Below are 23,270 nucleotides of genomic sequence, written 5' to 3'. Positions count from 1 at the left end.
TGCTATAAACAACAGGAAAAGGTAGTTCCATAACTTTACTATTTACAAGTGACTTCTGAATATCCACAACTGAGCTTTGACTAATAAGTATTTGGGATTTACAAGGCTGCGGCAATTATATATTACAAAATCATTGTGAAATAAAAATTGTACTATATAATTAGTACTTGTGGTTGTCTATGAGAATTAGGCATTAGCGTGTACGACTATATTGAGATATTTTATATATACAATATTTGGAATGTGTTACATAAAAAAAATTATAAGAAATAATTAAAAAAGGTTTTAACTTACTTACAGATTATTACAATGAGTAAGTTGAAAGCTAACGGTTTTCCTATACGCACGCACATCGAGCATAAAGTTTCTGATTGTTCTACTGCTCAAAAGGTTATCTGATTCGAGTCAGAATTCTGATTTCGTATCGAACAAGGTTGTAAATATTATTTTAAGTGAGATAATGATCGGTTATCAAAATGGTTTTTTTTATTTTCACTTCCTTGGCTGTATAAGAGTGTAAACATATTATGTGTAGATTAATATGTACTGTATTTATTTAAAAAAAAAGTATCTAATAAAATAAAAACTACTAAGAATATTTACATAAAAGTAGGTTTTAATAAACTTTACAGTAATAAACATTTCATAGAACATAAACAAATATTACAAGTTACGGATTAAAGGACTATTTACTGTTTACTGTATTATTTTTAATGAAAATAATTGGAAAAACTATTTTATTCTTCTTAAATATTAAACAAAGTATAATTATTTCCCCATATGCACATGTCCGACTTTTTTCGCTTAAAATTATCGAAAATTTCACTCAGAAGGCTAAAAAAATTATTTCTGTTTTTCTATTTGTGCCTGTGTTCAAAAAATAAAACTGGCCTAAGCACAACCCTTTCTATAAATATTCATTTCGATAAAGACAACAGTTAAATTACCGTGCATTTTAATGTTACTCCTATTGATATGTAAGATATAAACGAGAAAACTTAAGAATATTTAAATGTATATTTAGAATAAAATGTTATGGGAATTAAATATGAGAACGTATACTAATTTTCCCAAATCATACATCATTTTTCGCTAATTTGGTGTATGGATTTTGTTAAATAAAAATAGTGTATATCAAAAATGTAATGTTTAATGTGGTAAAATATCTCGAGGAAGATTTAACTTTTGGACTTTAAATTGTGTATGGAACTTTATTTCTAAATGAACAAGAAAGAGTTCTATGATGGTGAGTGTCCAAATATGGAATATTCCTGAGTATAATTCAAGCCTATGGTTCAGTTTTCTGGTAAAATGTTCTGTTCTTTCTCTTTAAAGGCTATGTAAACATTTATTTTTTTATATTTTTATGGGCTGTCTGTCTTTTTGTCAACTCGAAATTAGAATGACATGAGAATCTTGACAATTCCTCAAGCAAAGTTTGTTACGCGATTTGTACTTTTGTATTTACCTATATTGTAAAATATCTAGTTCAAAATAAATTACAAGGAATTGTTGAACTTTTTGGAACTTAAGAAAAATTTAAATTGAATCATTTATGTCTATTAAAACTATATTATGTATATAATACTCGGATATTCATCCTTATTTACGATCGTGTGTAAAACATCGTATTACACTTACATTTTCACCTAACTAAACATCAAAAACCCCTCTTCATCTGGATTGCAGTGGACGGCTGCTTATTAAACGACACACAGATCTTATGTGTCGGATTAAATCAGGCCGACTTCATACATAGTTTTGGATCCCTCATGACAGTCCAAAATCCAGGATCCAAGTCTCTCACAGTGTCTGATATCAGCCGCGGCACTAAATTAATTTGAGCTAAATTTAATATCCACACGGTACAATATACGTTCAACGTGAAATAAAATAATGATAATACAGTAGTACTTTAATAACACTAAAATGAGAATAATACTTAAGAAATTACTTATTAAACATTAGCTTAGGTCCGAAACATATTTTTTATCCGAATGTGCAAATATTACTTATTATTTAAATCTTATGGAAATTATGGCGGAAATATTCATGGTGCATATAGAATGCCACCCTCCTCCCACCATCTATACACCAGTGTACGTTCGTTAACACCTTGCAGTGATGGTTATAACCACGTCGGTAACTTAGTAACTTAGTTATTCCATTACAAACCTTGACTGGACATAGTGTTGAACATCAAATACAATATTAAGAGTGCGATTCTACGTATAATACTAATAAGTGTATTTAAAAAGAAACCTCAAACTCGATTATAATAATAAAAAAATACCTAATTAACATAAAATTTAAATATTTATGTTATTACGCTGTGTGCTCTATTAGTAAAAAGTTTAGTTATCATCCTCAACATTTATAGAAACATAACAAGTACAGAACATATAATAGCTATCAAATTATAGTTATGTGATACACAAATTGCTTCCTTTATTATTCCAAATATCAATATAGTATAAAAGATAAATATTACGATCTAACACATCATTGGTATTAATATTCTCATTTCAATTTTATATAGTATCGTACGTAATAAGTTAGTTTTAAAGGATTAAAACTGATCCAGTAGGTTTATTAGATACAGTTTACTGGGTAAATTTTAGTTAATATAGTAACATTTACACGACATATTATAGTAAAATGGCTTACGTTAGTTATATAATATTGTATTTTGTAAGAAATACAAGTAATATTCATTTTACTTTTTAATAAACATCACACGCCAATTTCATATAACATAAACACAATAATAATATTTGAAATACAAATGAACTAGTGTTTGTTCGTTTTTTTGTAGGGTTATACCAGAGACCATAGGATAATGATAGGGAAATTTATATATCAAAAACTCCTTTGAGCCCCAAAGGTCAATAAAGCAGTAAAATATTCTATCTCGGTCTCTACAGCTGAGAAATATTAAGTAAAACAGTCTGTTAAATATAATCATCTTTTTAGTTTAAACGTTGTGGCATGACAACACACGTATGTTTTGATAAATTTAAGCATAATAAAAAATTTGTATACATATAAAGTTTGAAAACATAATGTAAGCTATATATTACCGACACTTCTGAATTCAATCATTTCTTCGCTTTTGAAACAATTGATTTCAAACAATCGCTTTTGAACACAGAATAAGAAAATAACCTGATAAGGAAATTAAAAGATTTATTATACTTTAACACACACACATATATACACACACGCACCAACAAAATTACGTGCGATGACGTTGGTAATATAGAATACTTTATATACTGAATGTAGTTTTTATACGTTTCGTTCAAAGTGACGTTCCTTTCAAGCAAATTATTCAAATAACGTTATGTTAACAGGTCATGATGATGATGATGATAACATTCACAGACTTTTTACCTCAGTTTTTGTGATTAAATTTTATTATATATTTATATATATATATATATAATATATTTATATATATATATATATATATATATATATATATATATATATATATATATATATGTGTGTATATTTGAAACACTTCAAAATCAACTATAGACAGGGTAAATTTAGACCGGAATATAAATTATGTCGTTAAAACGATACACTTTTTGAAATATTTTTGAGAACATGAAAACGAGGTAAACTCAAATATAATAGCGTCAGCAATATAACTCAATTAAAACTGAATTACTAGTAAACGTGTATTGCCGACAAAATTACGTGCGATGACGTTGGTAATTACTAAAATACTTTATAAACTGAATGTAGTTTTTATACGTTTCGTTCAAAGACTGACGTTCCTTTCAAGCAAATTATTCAAATAACGTTATGTTAACAGGTCATGATGATGATGATAACATTCACAGATTTTTTTAACTCAGTTTTTGTGTACCGTACATTTCATTGAAAATATCAAAAACTTAAAATTCACTGGTTTCAAGTTACAAACAGTGCAATTAAGCTTCATGGTCGAATGTCACATTTCACAGTGGTGTGTATGTTATTGGGCCTCCGATGAATAGGGATTAGTTAGATACACAAACAGGTTTAGTTAGTTATTTTACACCTAAAATTTTCTATCTTGCAATGAGCACAGAAAACAGTACACAAAAAAGTTATTAGTTATATCATAATCTAATATAGTAGTTATTAAAAATGAGCCAGAAATATTCAATCCAACACAGGTTTAATATAGAGACCTTGAGCGTTGTTCTTTTCGGTTCCATAACTTAAGAAATGATAATACATAATTTGATATCCCTAATAACCGAATAATTTATTAAGGTTTTCAAAATGTATTGATATCACCTAATATTTAAGTGCCAAAGTTTTCTACAAATGTTTGAAAAAAACGTTGCTCTTCGGGGATAGGAGTTCCTCCAGTAAACGAAAATAATAGTAGAGTACTTGTAAGTCTCTCACCATTTATGCATTGACCAGTGATACATGTAATAAATTCCATTTAGTAATGAAGAAAGGGTTAAAGGGATGAATAATTTTCCAAATTCCTATAGTATAAACACACACTGAAAACCGAAATTAAAATGAAGTATGCGCGTTATTTATATACTGTAAACGCTTATCAAATGATACTGGATTATGGGTTATTAAATGAGTTTTAGAGGGTCCAAAAAATGTATCGAATGTGAGGTTAAGTTTCTGGAGGAGGTTCCCTAACGATAGCGATTACTTTTGCAGTACATCCCTAGGGATATTTCTAAATTTGCAGAAAAGATGAATCGTATGCAATTGTACTCTGTAAAGACATAATTCTTATACAGCGGAAAGATACGGATCAAGAGTGTGTTCATTAAATACAAGTTCGTTACTTATCTGGGTTATCGTTTTTTTTCTTTTATTTACACTTAAATTAGTTGATACAAATTCAGGTCAAATTGTATAAGACATAGTAGGACTCCAAGAATACCATAACTGCTATAGTGGTTTGTAGGTGCTTTGCAAATAATATATATATATATATATATATATATATATATATATATATATATTTCTTGTGTGCGTGTGTATGTTAATGAACTCCTCCCTAAACGGGTGGACCGATTTTAATGAAACTTTTTGTGTGTCTTCAGTTGGATCCGAGAATAGTTTAGATTCATAATTCGGTCCAATTTTAATAGTTTATTTAATTAATTTTTTAATAATAAATTGTTGTTGATGGTGGAGTGTTTTACATTGGATCCGCCAGACTGCGCCACGACACGTAATACAAAGTGAACTGTTACTTAACAACTGTGAATATTTTCAGCTGAAGTTTATCAAAGATGCAGAACACATTTGTTCACATTTAAAAATTTAGAAAGTTCATATTTTAAATTTGTAAAGTGCTTGATCAGTAGTGTAATGCAGATTGCAAAGATGAAGTTTCACCAATTGTTCTACGTACACATTATAATAATATTACAATACAGCCATAATGTTTTTTCTATTTTAATTCCAGCCGACAGTTTGTGCTGCTATCGAATTTGTGCGTTGTTTTGTAAACATTCTGTAATTATTATGTGAGTGCTAATTGTTATAATACATTAATAGAGATTGAAGATGTTTGAAGTGCATAAAAAACTATAGTTATTTTATTAAAGTTATTTAACTCATTTTGCAAATTTATTAAAGTGAGTATATTGGTCGCATAGGCCTACCTCAAATAACCTAGTAGCATACAAATCAAAAGGTTGTGTTTCTGTGTGTGAATATTGTTAACAGTTTATATAATCAAGTTTTAAACTAATTGGATTTAAAATAATTTGTTGTAATTTACATTTTTTTAATCTGCAGTCAGAATTGGTCACATAAGTTCAAATTAAGTAGCATACAAATCACATGTGTGACTAACTACTTATTGTTAATAGTGTAGCAATTAGTTTTAAATTAAATAAATTCTGTTGGCCAGTTCCGATATTACACTGTAATTTTAAATTACTAATTTTATATAACAAGTATATTTTTTAATTTACAACTTAATTTATCGTAATGCTATTGAATGTACAATATTTTTTGTTAATCCTTCAGGAATGTACATAAACAAATTAGATGTTTTCCGATAGGGCTGAAGTATAATAAGTGGCCTCCATCATAATCGAATTATTGATATTTCTGAATTAGCCTATCCAAACTACTATCCGAATTGGATTATAGTTATTTAAAGGCAGAAGTATAATAAACAGCCACCGTCACAATCGAATTATTGATATTTCTGAATAGCCTATCCAAACTACTGAATTTCATTATAGTGATTTATTCGGTCAAATATAATTAAATTTTTAATTATAAATTGTTGTTGATGTTGGAGTGTTTTATATTGGATACGACAGACTGCACTACGACACGTAATACAAAGTGAACTGATACTTAAACAGCTGTGAATATTTTCAGCTGAAGTTCACCAAAGAGGCAGAAACATTTGTTTTACATTTAGATTACATTATTATAAAGTGCTTGATCAGTAGTTCTAATGCAGATTGCAAAGTGAAATTTTCACCAATTGTTCTATGTAAACATTATAATATTACAACAGTTTAATCAATAATAGTCTTGAAAGCATAGAGTAAGCAAAAAAATATAATAATAACACCACTTCTTATTTCAATATATTCTGTACTCACTTGGAGGATAGATATTATCCAGATATAAAAATTGGAAGTTTTAGCTTTTAACTGAAATTGACAGTTTGTGCTGCTATCAATGTGTGTGTGTTGTTTTGTAAGGTTCATGTTTTCAAAAGTAAATACGGCAAATAACATTAAAATATAATAGAATGAAGTTATAAAAAGTGTACTACGTGGCCGCGTTATAAGTTTATAAAAGCCAACAGGCAAAAAGAAGAAAATAAAAAATAAAACATCGTGTAATTATTGTGTGAGTGCTAAAATTGTAATAGTACATTAATTAGAGATTATTGGTTCGCATTTACCTCGAATAACCTAAGTAGCATACCCAATCAAAAGGTTGTGTTTCTATGTGTGAATAAAACTATTGTTAACATTTTTAGATAATCAAGTTTTAAACTAATGGATTTTAAAATAATTTGTTGTAATTTACATTTTTAATCTGCAGTCAAAATTGGTCAGATAAGTTCAAATTAAGTAGCATACAAATCACATGTGTGAATAACTATTGTTAATAGTGTAGGAATTGGTTTTAAATTTAATTCTGTTGGCCAGTTCTGATACTATACTGTAAATTTACATAACTATATGATATTCGGTAGTTTTAGTTAGGCTAATCAGGAATATCAATAGAGGTTATCCAGATATAAAATTGGCAGTTTTAGTAAAATACACTTTTAAACTGAAATTCGTAAATATTAAGTGTGCAGCGATTGATCAGTTAATTTTTTTGTTTATAAATAAATTGTATTTTATCTTGGTATGTTTTAAATTGGATCCAACAGAATGTGCTACGATCGCAGTTTCAAATGTTTTTCTATTTTTAATTCCAGGTTTTCCCGACAGTTTGTGCTGCTATCAAATTTGTGTGTTGTTTTGTATCATCGTATAATTATTGTGTGAGTGCTAATTGTAATATTAAATTAATAGAGAATTACATGTGCCAATAACTATTGTTAATAATGTAGGAATTGGTTTTAAATTAAATTCTGTTGGCCAGTTCTGATACTATACTGTAATTTAAAGTAACTATAATGAAATTCAGTAGTTTTGTACTTCAGACCTATAGGGAATACTTATTTAGTATATTGGATAAATTAAATTCTGTTGGCCAGTTTCGATACTATATTGTAATTGTAAAAAACTATAATGTAATTCAGTAGTTTAGATAGACTAATCAGAAATATCAATAAGTTGATTGTAAGGTTGGCCGCTTATTATACTTCAGCCTTTAAATAACCATAATTTAATTCGAATCGTCATTTTAATAGTTTAGATAGGCTATTCAGAAATATCAGTAATTCGATTGAGATGGTTACCGCTTAATGCACTTCAGCCCTTAAGTAACTATAATCTAATTCAGATCGTCATTTTAGTAGTTTAAACAGGCTATTCAGATATATCAATAATTCGATTGTGATGGTGGCCACTTATTGTACTTCAGACCTATATTGAATACTTATTTAGTATTTCAGATACTTTAGTCTACGTTGTTATACATTTTTATCTAGAAGTTACTTAATTAAAATTACATATTCAATAAGAAACTCATATTCATTGTGTACTATTATACAGATTTTTATTTTTACAGAAAAATGCCACGTCTTCGTGGAAGAGGACGAATAGTTATTCAATAATGTGATTTATATGCTACTTAATTTGAACTTATGTGACCAAACTGTTAGTTATTCACACATAGAAACACAACCTTTTGATTTGTATGCTACTTAGGTTATGCGACCAATATACTCACTTTGTTCAATAAATTTTAAAAATTAGTTCAATAACTTCAATATATAACTATAGTTTTTTATATACTTCAAACATCTTTAATCTCTATCAATGTAATATTTACAATTAGCACTCACACAATAATTACACGATGTTACAAAACAACACACATATTTGATAGCAGCACAAACTGTCAGGAAAATCTGGAATTAAAATATAAACTTTTGAAACTGTGATCGTAGCGGCATTCTGCTGGATACAATGTAAAACATTTCAAGATGGTCCACTCATTTAGGAGGAGTTCAGCTCCATACACACGCACACAAGAAATATAAAATATAAAGATAATGAAATTCGGTAGTTTAGATAGGCTAATTAGAAATATCAATAATTTGATTGCGATGTTGGCCGCTAATTATAATTCAGCCTTTAAATAACTATAATCTAATTCAGTTTGTTCATTTTAGTAGTTTAGATAGGCTATTCAGAATAATCTATAATTTGATTGTGATGGTGGCCACTTATTATACTTCAGCGCCTATACGGAATACTTATTTAGTATTTTAGATAAATTAAATTCTGTTGGCCAGTTCCGATACTATACTATAATTTTAAATAACCATAATGAAATTCAGTAGTTTAGATAGACTATCAGAAATATCAATAATTCGATTGTGATGGTGGCCGCTTTATTATACTTCAGGCTTTACATAACTATAATCTAATTCGGATAGTAGTTATATAGGCTATTCAGAAATATCAATAATTCGATTGTGATGGAGGTCACTTATTATACTTCAGCCCTATCGGAAAATCATTTTAATTTGTTTGTGTATACTCCTGAAGGATTAACAAAAAATAGTGTACATTCAATGGCATTACGATAAATTAAGTTGTAAATTAAAAAAATATACTTGTTATAAAATTAGTAATTTAAAATTACAGTGTAATATCGGAACTGGCCAACAGAATTTAATTTAAAAACTAATTATACTAAACCTGTTATAATATCGTTTGTTTCAACTTTTTTACCTTCAGATTAAGTAAGTTTTCATTTAAAACATCCTCTACATTTCACATCACTTCATGTTATACTCACACACTATCGGTTGTTCGAAGTGTGATTAAATGTATATGTGATGTAGTTAGATATTGTAATAACTTTTTAATAGACATTTTTATCAAAACAGCCCAGATTGGTACAGATTAATCAAAGTTTAAAATTTTCACATTAAAGACGTGCGTATTTATTATAAATAAATAATTATATTTATTTATAAGTTCCTATCATACTTTATCGAAAAGAAATAAGTTTTCAATAATAAAAATACAAGTCTTGTAATAAATACATGTATAAAAATTATATTAAATGGATTGAAATTATAATTTGGTATACTAAAGTTTTAGTAAAATGACTGTTTAATATCATTATATTGGGATACATTCTTTCAAAAAGAACATTATTAAGATAAAACGAAGTGTAGGTTCATGATGATCTGCCTGTGAACAAAGCTTGTTTTAAAAACAAGGCGACGTTTCAATTATTGCCGTTCCGCTTTTTTGCTGTTGAAGGGTTGCAATGTTTCTTCCAACGTATCCCCTCTTCCACTACACCCTCCCTGTTTAAACGCGTTTATTTTCACTCAACGATTGGTAAGTTACGAGGTAATAAATTCATTTGGCAAGTGTTATTTTAGTTCATTAGTTAAAATTATTTGTCTATACTACCAATTTAAATAAAAGCGCTAATTGATATAGCACAACATGCATTTGGTAATCACTACATCACAAAGAGACTGATATATATTTAGTTCTAAAAGATGTATTTATTTTTAAACGATAATTTAAAGACTTTTGTTTATTTTAATGTGTAAGAAAAATCTGTATTCGATTATAATATAACAGATTATTAATCAAAGTGAAAATGACATTTACGTAACTGTCTTCTTACATATTATATGCATAAAACAAATTTTTAACACACACACACACACACACACACATATATACTTATGTGTTTGTATTTTCTCTTTTTTACTTCGAATTTGTTTTTCTTTTATTAAAAACTAGCTGTTACCCGCGGCTTCGCACGCAATCTTTAGAACCAAAGTACTATCTATTATTATTATTATTATCTATATTACTTAGTAAAAGCACTTATGATGTAAAATTATGGTAGTAGGGATACATCAAGTAGATAATATTTAAGTTCATAGTAAATATTATCAGAGTTCAATTTAATTAATGTATCATGTTTTGCACGTGGAAGTGCATTTCTGGTTAAAATGTATAAATTATATTTGCAATTTCACAGCTGAGCCTGCATTATTATTTTGATAAATAAAATACAAATACACAGGTCGCGGAAACCTACTTCGGTCAGAAAGCGTCTAATATCTAGCCTTTATCACATATTTCAGGTCTAAGATATTTTCAGTACCATAGATGATTTTGCCTTGTCCTGACGAAGAAAAAATATATACTTATATAGGACCGAGAAGCCTACTTCGGTTAAAAAGTGCCTACTTATGATAGTTTAAATTCACTTACTATGTCACTTTTCAGCTTGCAATATTTCCTCGATCAAATTCTAGATAGTTCGATTATTCAGTTCTTCGAAATATATTTTTTTTTTCAAAATCTTCTATGTAGATAATATTTAATAGTTAACAATTTAGTAATAAATTGTACTGAATATTTACTCGAAGTTTACTAATCAAAAAATATTTTATATCGTCTTGAATGTCTCATGGACAATTTCAATATTAATATTCTGTAATATTATTATCTACACTCCAAGTCGTTATAGTCTACTATCGGCTTCTGTAATCTATTTTCAGTTTAAAATGTTTCCAGGGACATGGTTGTTTTTGTGTTTTTGTCCTGATGAAGAAAATATACACATACGTAGGACCTATTACGACCTAGGGAGAAGTCCTACCTATTTCCTATGCACATTTGGTATAAGGCAGAAATCCTTATTAGGGTTACGTTACATTAAAAAATTAAAACCTTTTTGTTACGTTGAGGCATGTTAGTATTAATTTCTCTGTATTCCCATAAGCCACTGTTAAAATACCATATCACAATGTCAAGGAAGCCCACTAGTTTAAAGCAACGTATGTGAAAACATTTATAACCTTGTTCATTATTAGATGACTTAAATTCATCACTAGCGCAATCTGGAGTAAAATTTCGATATTAACCTTTTATTTACTATCTGCATTACACAACTGATCAAGTACTGTTTACTTAATATTTGATTGAATTTAAATGTAAACAGATGTTTTAGCCAGTCGACATGAAACTGAAGGTGTGAACTGCAGCTGTTTAGTGCCAGGTTAATTTGGATTATGAAACATAAAAAGTAAATTTTTTCTGAATTTCAAAATATTTCAGGTATTTTTTCTTATACTTAACTTCATATAAACCTTCCTCTTGAATCACTCTATATATTAAAAAACGCGCATCAAAATCCGTTGCGTAGTTTTATAGATTTAAGCATACAAAGGGACATAGGGACAGAGAAACCGACTTTGTTTTTGGTGGCGAGAGAAAAGAAGAGACCTGGCCCGTGCCGGCGCACAGCTGTGTACTAGTGTGTTGCCGCGAGGTAATTTCAGGCGCTTCGCCCCACATCCAACCCTGCGAAATGTTTATCCTAGCAATGGAGTTATTTGTTTTCAGTAATGTGGCATTCCTGCAGAGTGTGACTCATCTTAGACGCGCCCATTATTTCAGTCTGTCAAAATTATTGTGACCACGTGCAGCACATTGTACAGGAGTACTGGGAGAAGGACGGCATCACGGAAGACGCAATAGATGAGTTCGTCAAACGACTAGGCGAAGATGACGATGATAGTTCCAGCTCTGACAGTTCGGATGACTCTATTGACCCTGAGACTGATGAAGAATTAGTAGTACCATTGCCGATGGACACTGATACAAGCACAGAGAACAAAATGTTTTCTAAATAAATGTGAACACACTTGTTTAACTTTAAATAATGGGTTGTTAATTTCAAAATTACTAACAGTAAGTTTTTTATGTTATCTTCCGAACATCCTTACCACTGGAGGATTAAACTGTGTTCTCTCGGTTTCATATTCAACAATTTACAACTTTAGCAGAATGTAATTATTTTCTTTTGACATGGTAATTGTAAAGCTGTTTAAGCAAATTTTTGTTATCCAATTACAAATGTTCCTATTTTTTACGTAAGAGTTTTTTTGTTTACTGTATATTTAATATTGTGTTAGTCAGTAAGGTATCAATGTTAAATTTTATATACATAAAAGCACTGCATTTACATTATACATATATATGAACATTAGTAATTGTTATCTTAACAATAAAAAAATCTTCAATTTCAGCAATTCATTCCTTTAATTATTATTGTTTGTTTACAAACTCTGTAGAGCCTTATTATTAGAATTTATTACAAACATAAACTTTGCTCAATTTTAATTGATAAAACAGTACCGTCATTTTAAATATATTATAAAACATAACAATTACGCCGCAAATCAATCAAAATAGTGAAACAATAATAGAATTACGAAACAAGGCGCGGCAACATACTAGTAGTAGGGCCTGCAATTTTCAGATAGGCCAGAATCCAGGTATCTTCTTTTCTCTCTCCATCAGTATGTAGTGATGTCTAATAAGTTGGTTAAAATAATGGCCAAGAACATTCTATTCAGTAAAGTAATATATGAAAATTGACTTCAGGGACAGTGTGAATATGAGCTAATGTATTTAATTCCTTTAGATTTAAGATTTTATTATCTACAGAAAATCCTTGTTTAGTAACGTTAAAGTTGTTCCTCGAAGCTAATCAGAGGGCTGATTGTCAAACTTAGTATTCCCTGCGCTGTTGTTCTCTTGGATTATTAATAGTTTAATGCTTATATTTACCATATTTATCATTTAAGTCATCCAACATTATTTTTGTTTTCGTAAACGTGTAATCGATTTATTTTGTTTAGAGGTATAACATTTATGTTCCATAAAGAAACCTTATCCAACTAAAAAGTGCTATTGGCTGCAAAAAAGACATAATAATAAACTATTATAAATGAAAAAGTAATTTACAATCATCTACATTTCCCACTGGTATCTCCTCTTCTTCAACCACATCGTCCTCACAATGCCTCCGTTTGGTTTGCGGTGTCTATCTCAGGATTACACAACAAAGTACCCGGTCTCAACACTGCGGTTACGCCATAATCTGAAGTGACATGTTCTCTAATCGACACGTGATTCACATGCACCGGTTTCCGTGATTGCAAAACCGAATGCCTTTTCACAGTGATCACAGATATTTGCTGTTGTGGGTTGCTCGAACAGTGCAGTGGTGTAAAAAATTCTATTGATGGGTTCCAATTGATACGGAAAATCGGTTTGGTAATTTTGCAGCATACACGTACGATCAAATACGTTAATAATTTAACTGAGATATATAAAACAGATGAAAAATTAAAATCTACATTCTGGTATGATTGATGGTAAGATTAATCATATAAATAACCAAACTAAAGAATAAATATCAGAGCTTTCATTAATTATTTATAAGTTCTACAAAGAAGATAAAATCTTACGTCAATTACTTAATTGTTAAACATGAAACCACAAATATTGCTAATTACAGGATTAGTACAAGTGCCACTATCAGGAATTCTGTTTCCTTTTGCAAGACCTGTTTTCTCTTTTAGATATTCCACTTTCCCCAATCACCCAAAAAGGAGCACAAGAGAGCACAATTCCTCGGAATAATTCTATGCGCCGGCAAAGTAATGAAATCTGTACTGAAAAAGTAATTTTCTATTACGTAATAGCTTAAAAGGCACAAATATTAAATAATAATAAAGCCTATTATCAATGTTGATAGGGTAAATTATTGATTGTTTTGACAACAAATATATTGAATAAATTATATATACTGCATGAGTTGAAGGCCTTATTGCTTTATCATCAGAGCGTGAGAGAGAGAGAGAGGGCGCGATTTGCTTATGTATTGTAATCATTTGCCTAGATATACACTGATTGATGGGGGATGCATACCTACGATACTTTATACTCAAAAGTGCTCTGGCATTTCAGAGAAATTTTCGTTTCATTTCTTATAGTTTAGCTTCGATATTTGAGTATGTTTGGAAGTGTTGCTATGGTTATTTGTTTTTGCTTACAGCTTTGTGACCTTTTCAGCAAACGGGCACTAGCCCTAATAAACAACACATACTATTTCTTACGTGTTGTTATTACCAAATTTTTATTATCTAATTACATTTGATATAACGTTTACTAGGCTTATGAACGTTTAAGAAATTGCTATACGTTTCCTAACATTTGTAGAGTGTAAATTAAAACACAGACTCAATCATTTCTTTAAAAAGATAACTTGTAAATAACACGGGATTTATTTAAAACGAGTGTGGGTGTATTCCAAAAAGAGTGTATCGGTTGCAGATTTTAATGTTATCTTACTAGTATGTTTAGTACATGACTTATAAGAATTGCGATTAGTATTCTAGTATAAAACGTTAGTAAAAATGAGACATTTGATTCATTTGTAAGGGCTCTAAAACCTGCAGGTGATTTTTATCTTACAATAATAAACTAAATCTATTTTTACAGGCTAGGTCAGAGTGTATAAAATATATTTACAATATACGGGTTGCGTAATTAAAATTTTTGTAGCGAAACACACTTTGGTAAAAAAATAGACGTCTCAAACTTAATGTAGACAGTTTTAAATTGTTTTCCTGCAGACGCTTTATTTATTTAAAGCTTAGCCACATGCATATCATCACTCACTATATTACCTATGTGGAAACAACGTTGGAACATTTTACTCTACAGCTTAACTCGTTCTTAAGATACTCTTCAGAAATAAACACCTAGGCGGATATATAGACATAAAAGGAATTTTAATAGGAATCTGTGATATTTCATTAATATAAGTAATATCTTAAATTTATAACTCAATTCATTCTCTAGATTTCTCTATAGTAGTGGTCTTTGTTAATGCTTAGTCTAATCATATGAAGGGACACAATCGAACGCCATCTTTTGTCTACATATACAAATAAAATTATACAAAAGAGTGTCAACAAAGTATTACAAACCAATCAACCAATATCAGATGATAAAATAATTTGAGGTAATTCCGTCTGTTCAGCTCAAACAATCATATACATAGATAGAAAATGAAATCCCTGAGGTTGTGGGCTGAGCGATACAAAGTACGGCAAATTTAAAACACTTCATCTCCTGCACTAATTAAGAGTAAAAATATACATTTTGAAGATACGTTCCAATTTTATAAGCTATCAATATTCAAATTCATCACTCCTTAATACCTATCCTTAGCACATCTACAGTCTGCACCTCATGCTGTTCGTCAGGTATGGATTAATTATTATGAAAGTTTTCGATGTGTGAACATTGCCATTGTCAGACATATTTTTACTGTAAACGTATTGTTTTATTACAATATATGTAACGTAGCGTTATAATTTTGTAACATATACTGATTGCAAACTTCTAGCCAAGAACTTGGAAAGACATTTTTGTTCACCCAAAAATTCATGGCATATTGATTTGAAGTCACAAATACTTGATCTAGTGTATTTAATAAAATATCTGGCATTTGAGTATTGACTTCATACTAGTCTTAAGGTAGAGTCTGTTTCTAAAATCCGTAGGGATGGAATGCATGCATATTATTTATATGTAATCTTTAAAATAAATGTAAAAATAGGTTTATATTTTTAATAAAAGAAATATTCAATAATACTAGGAACACTTTTATACTTTTGGATAAATTCAGAACGACTTAAGAAAAAACCGAATGCTTTATTTGTAATTTTACATAAATTTACCTTAATTCACGATAATATTTAATTGTGCAAAATAATTTTCATTTGAAGTTGCTATTAAATTTTAGAAGAAAGGGCATATGTTTAAAATAATAAAAAATACATTTTTATGTGAATTATCGATCAGCACTTACATTTCTTTACAATAAAAGTTGAGAGGCCTGGTAAGGATCAATTGCATTTATTACTTACTGTCTAAAACAATTAAGATTCGTGTTTCTAATATTTTTCGAATTAAATTAGTTGCCAAACGCCGGAAATAAATAAATTTAGCTGTTTGTAAGATAGCAACATAAATTTCATTGATTGATAATTTCATACGATCTCCTGATGTTCCTCCAATGTTTTAAGTTAAAGGTAAATAGAAAGAAATGTTGAGAGTGAAAGGGAAAATCTCGCACATTTAGTAGTTTTGATATAATTTAAATATTCTTACATCTGTATTTACCGTAAGCTTAACTGGGTAACATTTCATAGCATTTCGTCTACTCGTTCTTGAAATCTTATGCGTAGTGTTTAATGGTTGATACGAACAGATACATTGAGATATAACAGATTAATAAGTATACTTTCGATTACTAATTGAAAGTTTGTTATAAATTAAAATAAAAAATAAACTACATTTTAAAGGTAGGTTACAATCTACTATCTTAAAATTATCGTTTAATATTTATATAATGTTAATGAAACCATCCGATATTGCGCACCTCCTTTACAGTAAATAAAATAAAATCAATATAAAAAATAAATACGATTCATTTTATACGTAATTATTCAATATTCTGAGCTTATTTTACGCTTAATACAAATAAACTTTAGTTTTTCCATTATTTCAATAAACAAGTTTCAGAACTCATTTAAATATCGACAAATGGTAATGTGCTTGGATAAAAGGTAAACGTGATGGCAGGTCAGTATTTATTCTTCAATTTAAACTTTGTGGGACGGATTGAGTAATATTGAATGTAAATACAGTGCCACACGTTTACAGGGAATTTATTTAATGACTCAGTTAAATGTACGTTTAAGCACGTTTATAACGTAGTCTGTATAAGTATATATGTACAGTTTTACCTTTTTATTAGTTTCTGAATGGTATGGAAAACCTTTGCTTGTTTTTCCGGACAGAAGATTCCCTATGCTACAACTGTACTTACGTATTTTTTAAGGTCGTCGACTTCAAAAAGTTATTATGTATATGCTGGTAAACCATTGTAACATCAGAATGTCATTATCATTTTGACAGATAAGCATGTTAAGTAAAAACGACACAATATTACTAATACATCTTTAACTAAATTAATCACAGTTTAATGTATCTCAATTGCAAGTTTTACTAAACTTATAATATTATTTTCCAGAATTTAAAACTTAAAACAGTTTTAGAAAGTATTATGCTATGAAATAATTCATATTTGGCATCTTTATCAAAATCACTTGATTTGTTTATAATTATTTTAATTATAATATTGGCTACATACAACTGCAGAACTTGAAGTCTGTGGTTTATACTTCAATCAGTAATCATTTTATTTGGAACTGGAAATATTAGGATTATAATTTTAATAGTAATGTAGTGGATTTTGTGGTAATTATTAATTAAATTATAACAATAAATATATATAATAAATACTAAATACAATTTTATATTATATGACTAAATATTTGGATGGGATTTTGCAGTTCATTAAACATAGCAAAGGATTCCTGCGTTACATCCAAACTGTAACAAAACATTTATGTCTTGTTTAATTAACGAATTACCATACATAAACACCAAATGAGACACGCCATAAACTATTTAACAGTGTAAAATTTATATGGAACCAGATGCAATTTTAGATGAGAATGAAATTGCTGAAATCTTTAAATATTTTTTACACTTTCCGAGAGCTTATTGTTTAGCATGATGAAAATCTGATAGAGAAGTCATTCAACTACCGCTGTCCTGACCTATAGTGTTCTGTTCATGAAAACCTCTTTAGAAGCCGTGGTCACTTAACATATGAAGGGAATATAAATAACTGCATGGATTTAAATGTTGAAGAAATATATATATATGTGTATATATATATATATATATATATATATATATATATATATATATATATTGTACTATTTTGAGTAAATCAGCGAACAGAACTGAAGTGAATAGCATGGGGCATGAATGCATGGCACAATACTAGTACAGAGTTTTTAGGCATATTTGCCGTAGATCAGTCTTTGTGCAAATTATGTTCTCAATAATCAGGTAGATTCAACTACTTCAAAATTGGTATCCACGACTATGCTGGCAGCAAGTGTAAAGTTAAGTAAAGACTGACCCAGTGTAAAGTTCTGCTTCAGACACATCTAATTAATTTTATTTTATTATCGACTTTAGGTTTTTAGTTTTAATATCGATATAAATTTGGTTCACTAAAGAATGTAATTAAAACTGGGATTATATTTCTAGATAAATGTTGTGTTTTCATGAAATTGGTTGTGTCATTTGCATACTGACTTTTTTCATATTGATTGGATTTATGAAAGTTTTTGACATATACCACGACAACCCAGAAGTTAGACTGGATACTTTAGGAATTCCCTGGCTCACCACTATTTCCTGTGATAAGGCAAAGGCCAACAGCATGGTCTGGCTGCTATCGCTGCGGTTTGATACAAACCACTATTGCGAGAGGTCACGAACCCAAATCGCTTCCAGTGAATGCATCAAAGTTCATATTGGTCCCATTCAAGTGCCTTACACAGATCTAGGAACTCAACTTGCACCTGCTCACCTATCTCCAGGTTCCCAAAAACTAAAACCAATATTTTTTACAATTTGCATCGATGGTGAATTTAGTTTCCCCAAAATTCTAACTTCTGTATACAGAGACGTTTCCATTTGTACCTGCAAAAGCCGATTCGTATTATATATTATGCTCAGGAAATGAAGATCTAAGACGATGATTATGTGCTAAAAACAAATGGTTCTTTGAAAATTGGGGCTACATAGGTTACTTTTGAAATGAAAGGGAAAATTTTCTTCTCGAAATATGAATTAATCAATCCATAGAGTAATTTCGAAATATACTTGTACTAGCTTGTGAAAAGCGACTGAGGTATACAGTTGACATCACGCTAAGTTTTTGGTTGTATTGTCCGTATTGCACTGGCCACCTCATCCTCGTCAACAAGGCTTGGACCATTGGGGAATTATGCAACAGCGTCGCATAAAGACACTCAGCATTGCTTGAATCAGAATTCGTGGAAACAGTTCGTATACTCTTGATAAAGGTCATTATTGCATTGAAAACTTCAAGACAGGTTTCAATAAAATTTTCGCAGATTATAAATATAATAAATATACTTAACTTTATCTATATTAGTTTCATAATATATTGTACAGTAATACAATATTGTGCATATCTGATAAGACTTTTCCTTATTACAAAATACGTTACTAATCTAAAATAACCATTTATTTTTTTAATACGCTTCTTTAACAAACGTACAATGTTTTAAAAGCTAAAGGTTTATAATCAATATTTTGGCAATTGTTGAGTTATTTTACTTTTATGAAAATATATTAACAACACACAAGGATTGCTTTAATAGAATTTAATTAACAGTATTAATAACAAAGGTAATTATTTTACGATGCTGTGTCTTTTGACAATAATTTCTTGTCAATTGAGCCAGTAATCTGAAATGCCGAAAGCGTTTTATTACATTCTTCCCATAGCTGCACTTCTCGACACCTCTGCCGGTATGACACATTCTTTGTCCTTTGTTATACCGTGAATTATTGCCCCGGTAGCTTTTATACACTATTTGTTGTTAGTTTTGCACAAAATGAAAGCATATCATGAATTTTCTAATAATTTCCTTTTGATGCCTTACTGTAAATACCATACTGCGATAATATATTATGTACAGACAGTATTTTTCCAGAAGTTTGGGATTGAGTTATAATTACTTCATCCTGAGTGGAAATAGGCTCAATCTATAAATTCATATTGCATTAAATCCATTCAAACATTTCAACATACAAGTAATACAGGTGTTGAAAATGAGACAATTTGAAGTAATGAAGAACTAGAAAGATTGCAGTTCCACGTTAATTAAGAAAATAATGTTTATATATTTGTATCAAGTTTTTTTTTTATTTAAATACGTTCGTTGTGTGACAGCAATCTTAAATCTTTGATTTTCAATAAAAATCTGACTGAATTCGATTTGTTTTAAACCACATGAACAGTCCATTGACCTTTGCGTTTTACGTAATTTAGTCGATCACAGGTTATTACGAAACTGATAGATAGTTCAGTATACTTAGCTAATATTTTAAATTTTGTTTATGAATCCATAACTAGTTATATGAAAAATGTGAGAACTTTAAAATTCTATTTTATGAAATAACAAATATAATAATAATATCAACTAAATGTATTAAGTATATTTTTAATGTATAAAAATTTTTGCAATATAGGCATTGTTTATTGTTCCGCTATTAGGTCTGGTAGACTCATGTGGAAATGTAGTTGAAGTACACGGTTAAATTAACGAAACTGATGCACATAACATTCCGTTATGTTTGGTGGTATGTTCTGAATTATACTTATTAAAAAGTAAATTGTACTTGAGCTATAGTTTAAGTGAGCAATACAACCACACCTATTTATATCTTACAGAAACATCTATCACAATTATTAATCTCTAATAATTAAAAATATTTTTTCCTCTCTCCGAAGAATACTTTCTTTGAAGAGTTGGAAGCATAGTGAAATATTTCTAAAATAACAGACCCTGTTAACTAGATTGACTTTGGAGGGCAGTTGTTATCGGATTATTCTAGATCTCGCCTCTTCGTCTTTGGCTTTACTTCACCTGGTAATGTATTTCTAAAGTAACAGACTCTGTTAACTAGATTGAATTTGGAGGGCAGTTGTTATCGGATTATTCTAGATCTCACCTCTTCGTCTTTGGCTTTTCTTCACCTGGTAATGTATTTCTAAAATAATAGACCCTAGTAACTAGATTGACTTTGGAGGGCAGTTGTTATCGGATTATTCTAGATCTCGCCTCTTCGTCTTTGGCTTTACTTCACCTGGTATTTCTAAAAGATATTTTACACTTCAGGAAGCTTAATGCAGATATATTGTATACGATTAACATAAAGCATCTTAACAAAGTTAATTATTTATGAGCACCTATTTTGATATATGTGTTATAGAATAAGGTCATTCCTTTCGTACAAGGAAAAAATGTGATGAAACCATGTATATACTATAAAAAGTACAACAGAAATCTTTGGTACTTGTAACAAAATGAGTACGTACTGGAAACTACTCAGTTCTTATTTGTTATCTACAAAAGTCACAGTCTTATAGGACATGTTTGCATTTTAGTTGAAAGGAATTTGTATGTTCAGATTGGTTTCAAGCAAAAATACTATTGTAAAAATTCTTGGAAGCACTTTGAACCAGATTAATATTTCTCAAAGATATTTTGCATGCTTATGACTTAATATATTTTTTAAGTGAGACAAAACTTAATTTTCTGATAGTTTTCCTAATATTTGTATGGCATCCTTAGGGATTTGTCTGAATTTATCAATCCACACAAAGGGCAGTGCAGGATGGGATAGGATGGAAAACTATTTAGAGATGAGAATTAAACTAGAGTAAATATTTAACTACTGGAACGTCAACAATAATTAATTAATATAAATTTTATCTTCTGAAGATTCCTTAATTCTGTATTGTTCTAATTGTTTCATTGATAAGCACTTATACGCTGAAACCGTTCATTCATTATATGCTCGACTCATATAGAAAAAAGAGTTGACAAACATTTTTAAAAGGTCTTTTACAGAAAATAATGGCAACGAGAACAAAACATAATGACAAGCTTTCAAACGATCTCTATACGCCCGTAAGATTCAATCATGTGATATATTATAACACGCAGCCTAACGTTTCTAATTAAAAATAATGTTATTGATGTGTAATGTTTAGACGTTTATATTATTGAAATAGATATAATATCTAAATTAAGGAAAGCAAATACGAATATGAATAAAATGTAAGTATTTTTATGTATGGAAAGATGTAGAGAAAGATTTCCAATGAAAACTAAAAGTTTTCCATGATTCTTCATTTGTTTAGTAATGAGTTTATTACGTTTTTTTTTTTTTTGGGAATCTGTACTTTTACGATTATATGCTAATTTTCCTTTGTCCGGAAGACACCTTGATTGTATAATGAGTAATAGACTTAAAATAATTATTGCCTGCAAACTCAGCAAACCTGTTGCTCCACGTGGAGTGGAGTTCTGAAAAATATTTTATAATAAGCCAATGAACTAATTAGAACTAATTACAAATATTTCAGTAATAGATGCTTGTTTGGCAGTAACTTTGACATACGTCAATGAACATAAAATAACACTACAATAGTGAAATAAACAACAATAGTCGGTAATTTATGATTTATAAATATAAATATGATGTACCTGTATTACCACGAACTGAAATGTGTGTTACGTAGAGCACGATACAGGGTAAACAGCCCCAGGCTGTAACAGCAAAACTCATCGGCAGTGACGCAGCGCGCCGCTGTAAAACAGAACTGTAGTCTATCTATCACTCACAGACACAACGGTCACGTCACTCAGATCCACGATAAGACATGACCTCGTAAAGTGGCTGATAAGCCAGTAGTACATTCCACGCGAGGGGAATTTCGCTATACCTCCTAATGCTTAGAAGAAAAGTGAGAACAAATCTTTGTTCACTCAACACACAGTTAAATAAAACTTAAAGTTACGAAGATAGTGCAGTTGGTATTTTGAGACTTTTAGAGGTTAGAGATAGCGTCCAAGTGAGGCACTATAGGATTGGAAATGATAAGTGTAACTTGGGACGAATATAATTTAGAGAAGATGCGTAAGTTGTTTTTAAAATCTTATTGCTTCCTTTGTTTGAAGGTTATTTTAGACGATGGAAGGATTGTGAAGGAAACAGGATTTTTCCGGACATTTGCCATCGTTGAATAAAACAATAAAT

The 23,270-nt window shown here is 29.6% G+C and overlaps 1 protein-coding gene across 1 annotated transcript in view; it reads right to left on the bottom strand.

Annotated features, from left to right (window-relative positions):
• LOC124364476 (sex peptide receptor-like) overlaps positions 1 to 22,835 on the bottom strand; it is a 70,340-nt gene extending 47,505 nt beyond the window's left edge. The window contains exon 1 of the mRNA XM_046819995.1: positions 22,718 to 22,835. Coding sequence (XP_046675951.1) covers positions 22,718 to 22,799 — 82 coding nt within the window. The 5' untranslated portion in view covers positions 22,800 to 22,835. The remainder of the gene's footprint in view (positions 1 to 22,717) is intronic.
• Between the last annotated feature and the right edge of the window lie 435 nt (positions 22,836 to 23,270).

The sequence above is a fragment of the Homalodisca vitripennis genome, chromosome 6, assembly GCF_021130785.1.
Source record: "Homalodisca vitripennis isolate AUS2020 chromosome 6, UT_GWSS_2.1, whole genome shotgun sequence".
Lineage (NCBI taxonomy): Eukaryota > Metazoa > Arthropoda > Insecta > Hemiptera > Cicadellidae > Homalodisca > Homalodisca vitripennis.
This window is presented reverse-complemented; position numbering and strand designations above follow the sequence as displayed.